The sequence below is a fragment of the Hyaena hyaena genome, unplaced genomic scaffold (assembly GCF_003009895.1).
Source record: "Hyaena hyaena isolate Hyena2069 unplaced genomic scaffold, ASM300989v1 scaffold_69, whole genome shotgun sequence".
Lineage (NCBI taxonomy): Eukaryota > Metazoa > Chordata > Mammalia > Carnivora > Hyaenidae > Hyaena > Hyaena hyaena.
In genome coordinates, this window is record NW_024080702.1 from 245,571 (window position 1) to 251,664 (window position 6,094).

The following is a 6,094-nucleotide window of genomic DNA, read 5'->3' on the forward strand; positions in this document are numbered from 1 at the left end:
GCTGGGGGGGCGGGGGAGGTGACAGGGGTGCGGGGGGTGAGCTCTGGGGGGGTGAGCTCTGGGGGGGCGGGGTGTGTGTGTGTGTGTGTGAGGGGGGGTGAGCTCTGGCGAGGGGGTGATGGGGGGCGGGGGGTGAGCTTGGGGGAGTGGGGGGGCTTATCATTCTCGTGGGGCCTCACCCCGCTGTCCCACCTGGAACCCGGTCTCCGACGAGGCCTGAACCCTTGTTTTCTCGGAGTTCTATACGCTGGCCCTGTGCACTGGCCCCCGTGTGCCCTGGCACCCCCGGCCTCCAGAGCCACGGCTCTTCCACCTTGCGCCTCCGCCCGTGCCCAGCTTCTGTCGCAGCCTGCGGACCCCAGAGAGGGGCTCCAGACACTTCTTCCCGAGGGAAGTTGGGGGAACTGAACTTAGGGTTGGGACCCGACCCGAGCCCTGCAGGGGGCACCCCGGCTGAGCGTGACAGGCCTGCAGTCAGGGCCCGGGGTCTCGGGAGGGTCTGGCTCCTCTGCCCAGCACCTCAGCCTTCCGGGGCGCACCCCCCCCCAACCTCCGCGCCTGGACGCCACTCCCGCTCCCGCCCTGCACCCCTGCCCTAGGCAGGCGCACGGTCGCAGGGCGCATGCGCACACAGGGACACACGTGCACGCACACACACGCGCACACAGGGACATGGACACACACACGCACACACACACGCTTGCTCCCAGCCCCCAGGATGCTGCTTTTTCATTATCTTACATGTCGCTTCTGCAATAAAATTCTTTAATTAAAACATGAATATTTAAAATAGCCCTTGAGAGAAATGGCCCCATCTCACCAGAGGTGGAAAAGCGCAGAGAGAGACTGTGCGAAAGAGACGGAGAGACAGAGAGACGAGACACGGGAGCCGGCCCGGAGAGACCCGGGAGAGGGGTGGCCAGGCGGGCAGCCGGCCGGCAGCAGGGAGGAGAGGGGACAGTTGCTCTGGCCTGAGGAAGGCACACTGGGTCGGAGGCGTGACGTGGCCATGTGGCGTTTGGACAGGCCAGGCTGGGGGAGGGCTGAAAATGGGCCACGGGCTGGCCGGGCCGCCTGCTCACTCGCGGGTCAGCCATGCACAGGCTTCTTGGGGTGCAGATGGAGGGGACGTGCCAGGCCCTGCCTCCCCTGGCCAGTGTGAGGGGGCGACCCCCCCGGGGCACCTGACTCGGCAGACGGGATCTGGGGTCTGGCGTCTGTGCAGCTCGGCTGCTGGTCTTCCGAGCGACAGCAGCACCTCCCCGGTCCCTGTGCTGCCACACATGCGCACGCAGCCCTCCCAGCAGGGGTTAATGTGGGGGAAGCGCCCCCCCCAGACCACCAGGAAGCCGTAAGCCAGCTCTGACCTCAGCCTACCCCTTACAAGTTGTGCGACCCTGGCTGCTGCCTTAACATCTCTGTGCCTTATTCTAATTCGCCAGCACTCAGCAAGTTGCCGCTGTGTGGTGTGCCCGGTACTGTTTCACATGCTGGGGGCTACACTGGTGAGCAGGGCAAGCCTGCCCTGTGGTGCTTACAACCTGGTGGGGACAGAGAATGGGGCACGGACCCAACAATGCAGGAAATGATCAGTGTGTGCACAGGTAACATGTGCTGTGGAAAGAGAAAAAGAGACAGTGCATGGGGTGGAAAGTGGGGCTCTGGCCGCTGCCATTTACACAGCACAGGGAGGGGTCGTGGAGGAGGTGAGGTCTGAGCAAGGACTTGAGGGAGGGAGCCCTGCGGGGATCTGGGGAAGAGCGCTCCAGGCGGAGGGGACAGCCAGTGCAAAGGCCCTGGGGCAGGAGGCTGCTTGGTGGGCCTATCTCACAGGCTGCTAGAGGGAGTAAACTTGTTAATATGTGGATGCTTCCGGCACAGATGGAACCCTCAACACATGACTGCTGTTAACACTGTGAAGACGGTTTTTTCACCCCCAAGGTCCCAGAAGCGTCAGGGCCTTCTGGATCCCGGGACAGGCGCTGGGTCTGAGCTCTCTCTGGGCCTGGGTGACCGCCGCCCAGCCCACCTTGCCCAGGGCAGAGGAGCCCCCTCCTCCACATGGCGGCCCGTCCCAGCCCGCACACGCTCCAGCCCGCCTCCCCGCAAGACCGCCAGCCTGTGCCTCCGGCCTCCACACTGCGCTCCGTCAAAAGCACCGAAATCGACACCACGCAGAGCCCAGCTCAAAACACACATGTGCAGGAACATGCGTGCGTGCCCCAAGTGCTCACACACGCACACTCACACGCGAGCACGGCACACACACGACGCAGTGTACACACGCATGTGCACACGCACCTACCAGTCATGCCCCGCAGGCTGCGCACACACGGGCACACACGATGCACAGACGGATGCAGGACACACATGTATGCACACCCTTGTGGACATGGAGGCACAGACATGACGCACACACTTGCACACGTGCACACGGATGCGTGAACACAGGCACATGCACTCGCGCCTCCCTGCCGTCGCCTGAGCTCCACTTCCGGACGTTCCCTCTCTCGGAATCTGTGTGCAAGCCCCCGGCCCCCAGCGCCCCCTCCTCGGCTCTGCCTCTGCCCTGAGCCCTCTGTCCCCACCCAGTGATGAGCCAGGGGCGTGGGGACTGCACCGCGGCCAGTGTTTGTGCGTAGAAACACTTCCACCTAGTTTTCATTCCTCGTGCCCCAAGGAAAGATTAGTTTGCTCTTTTCATTTTAAAGACATGGGGCCTGAGGGGCTGACAGCTGCTGGGATTGGCCCAGGACTCAACACGCGCGCGGGTCAGGCTGACCCGGTCCTGTGCTCCGGGCCCCGGAGCGCCCCACTCAGATGCAGTCCCACCTGGGTGACCCCGGGCACCCCGCACTGAAGTCCCACTCTGACCTCCGATCGTCTTGCGCGCTGCGTCCCCTCCCAGCGCCTCCCCAGCTCGGCTGACCACCTCCTGCCGCACTGGGAATCTGGGGGGCGGGGTGTCTAGCCACCTCCTTCCCAAGTCCTGCCCCTGCCCCCCCAGACCCCCCGCCTCCAGCCCTGCTGCTGCCTGACCCCCCAGGGCGGTGTCGGCTCCCCGCTGGGTGCCTGCCCAGGCCGCCTCCCTGTCCCTGGCTCCCCCTGCTCAGTTCCAGTGCCTTCTGCACTGACAGCCTACAATTGTCAGGGCGAGTCACTCTTCAGCTTAAAGCCCCTCGATGTGCACAGACCAGCCTGAGCGCATGGTGTCACCATGGGCCGGGCCCCAGGGCCACCATACCCCGTGGGGCACAACTGTCCTTTGCAGACAAAGGAGCCAAAGCTCAGGGGGTAAACGGCTGTGGGGGATGGCCGAGCGCAGCTACAGGCCCGGCCCTCCTGGGCCCCCCAAAGCAGCCATGTCCCCCGGGGCCACTCCCGTCCCGCCACGCCTCGGAAGCTGCCCAGGGCAAGGTCACAGTGACCTGCATTTGCCCGGCCCACGGGTCAGCCCTGCCAGCCTCCCACCCTACTGCTGGTCACCCCCCCCAAATGACCCCCAGGGCATTTCTGCTGGTTTCCTGGCCACCCCGTGTGCCCCTGCCCCCGGGGGCCACTGCAGAGGCGCTGGCCTGCACCACTTCCCCTGCTCCCCTCCGCTTAGGCTCACTGCTTCACGGAGGTTTCTGGAATCTACAGCTGGGACCATGATTGGAACCGAGCTCAGGGTACCTGGCTTCCTCTGTAGCCCCTTGTGGCTTATATTCTGCCTTTAAAGACTTTGCTCTGAGCAGGGTGCTGACCTCATCGGCTAAGGGCCCTGGACAATGTCACCCGGCCCCACAGTGACCCACCCAGCATGGAGCAGCTGGCCAGGCCTGGGCCCTGGATGTCCAGCACCTGTATTCCCTGCCTGCCCGGCGGCCTGAGGGGGCTGCCCCCCGTCGCTCCCCCTACCAGCCGCAGCCCTAGCCTCCCAGATGCACCCTGGGCCTCCCACCAGGGGGCCCCCACCCCCGAGCGTACAGGACCCACCTCCCATCCCTCGCCATGTCCTCCCATCTCTCCGAGGGCTGACAGCCGCCCGGGACGCCCCGGCACCGTCCACCCCACGCCTCTGTCCCGCCCGTCGCTAGGCCTTCACTGCCCTTCCATACCGTGGGGCTCACGTGCACCCCTCCCGGAATCGCGAGCACGGTCCCCTGGTCCAGGTGACCCAGAGGCCCCCCCCCAGGGATCCTTCCTCCCCTGCTGTTTCCCAGGATGCTCTCCCATGTAGCTGCATGTCCCCTCCCCTCCCCCCACAGCAGCCTCACAACAGCGCCCCGTGTTGTTTTCAGCACGTGTCCCTGGCGCCCGGAGCACCTTGCGAGCGCTCAGTAACCAGCTGCCAGATCAATGATTCGTACCACTGACCGCACAGGGTCCCCTGATCGCGTCTCCTGACCACATCTCCTAACAGCCCACTCTGCCCACTTCTTCTCCGTGCAGCCCGGTCCTGAGAGGCCCCCGAAGGCCCGGGCCACGGGCGGTGGCAGCCCACTGGCCCATTAGCATCGTCTGCCTGCAGAAATGGAAGGCCCCTCCCCCAGCCAGGAATTCAGACTCCTTCGTCCAGGGAGAAACCAGACCCAGGGTTCATTCCCTCACTGTCACTCGGCACCTCGGGGCCAGTGTGGAACATACCAGGTCGCCGGTCCTCAGCAGCTGGCTTCTGGGGGGGGGCGGAGCCTGCAGGTGGCCGGGGCAGCCCACAGAAATGACCCACCCCAACGCCCTCTGCCCACAGAGCCCCGCTCCCCCAGCCGGTCACTCACCTGGCGCACCGTCCCCGCCCCGGTCCTGGGTCAGGCTGGTGAGGCAGTTCTCGGGGCCGCCCGGCACGCCGTCCCTCAGGCAGACGTCCCCACGGGGGGCCAGGGAGCCAGAGGCGGGGTCGCCCGTGTCCCCGCCCAGGCAGGCGCAGGGGGTCTGCATGATGCCGCAGGGGTGCGAGCTGCGGCTGCCCGCCAGGCACGCGTCCAGCCAGCGGCACAGCATCTGGCAGGCAGCCCGGCTGGGGTTGCGGTTGCCCACGACCAGGTACTCCACGGAGAAGTCGTGGCCGGGGCTCTGGGGCGCAGCCGGCAGCCGGGGGCCCCGCTCCAGGGCCGGCTGCCGGAGCAGCATCTGCAGGAACTGCTTGCTGGCCTGCAGGAAGGCCAGGGGCGCCGAGGGGTCACAGAGCTGCAGCACCTCGTCAAAGCTCTCCACGCCCAGGTAGGTGCGCGTCGACTCCAGGAAGGAGTCGAACTGGTAGGTGCGGACGCGGCCGGGGCCGCTGCAAGGCGCGGCCGCCTTGGCCACCTTCATGTAGAGCGTGTAGCGCCGCGGGTCGGGGTTGCGCAGGGTCCAGGAGCAGCGCGAGGCGTTGGCGGGGAACACGGCGGCCGCCGAGAAGTACCCGAAGAACTTGCCCTGGACCAGCGTGGCGCACTGCTCGGCCCCGGGCCCCGCGTCCGCACCCGCGGCCGCCCGCGCCCGGGGCCCCAGCAGCAGCGCCAGCAGCAGCAGCAGCGGCAGCGGCGGGCGAGGGCTCCGGAGGGGGCCCGGGGCGGCGGCCTGGCCCCTCATCCTAGCTCGCGGGGCCGCCGGGGTTCCGCGGGCTGGCCAGGCAGGCGCGGGCCAGGCCTTGACATGCCAGGGTCCGGCGACGGCGGGGCTGGGCTGGCGGGGAGCGGGGCGGGGGCTCCGAGCGGGGGCAGGAGGAGAAGTCTCCGGAAGACGGACGACCTGACCTTCAGGGCCCCGACGCCGGCCTGTGGCCCTCAGCAGCGGCTGTAAGAAGAGCAGAAGAGGGATGGTGTGAGCTCCCCTCCCGCCCGGGGAGACCGGCACCTGGGGGCCAGGCCCCACTGCCCACCAGGGCGCTGGCGTCGGCCCGGGCATTGCTCCCAGACCCCTGCTCTGTCCACCTGTGCCTGCAACCTGCCAGTGTGTCCGCCTGCAGGGGGGCTGGTTCGGGGGCGCCTCCTCCCGCTGGGCCTGAGCAGGCACTGGTGGGCAGTGCCCGGCCAGAGCCGGGTGCCCGTCCGGCTGGGCAGCCTGGCGTGCGTGGCGCCTGCGGGTCCCGGGGCTGCCTGCCTGCATGCCTGCCCGTCACGGGCGCAGC

The 6,094-nt window shown here is 67.5% G+C and overlaps 1 protein-coding gene across 1 annotated transcript in view; it reads right to left on the reverse strand.

The window, feature by feature from the left end:
* ADGRB1 (adhesion G protein-coupled receptor B1) overlaps positions 1 to 5,556 on the reverse strand; it is a 64,083-nt gene extending 58,527 nt beyond the window's left edge. The window contains exon 1 of the mRNA XM_039232996.1: positions 4,761 to 5,556. Coding sequence (XP_039088927.1) covers positions 4,761 to 5,556 — 796 coding nt within the window. The remainder of the gene's footprint in view (positions 1 to 4,760) is intronic.
* Positions 5,557 to 6,094: the final 538 nt, after the last annotated feature.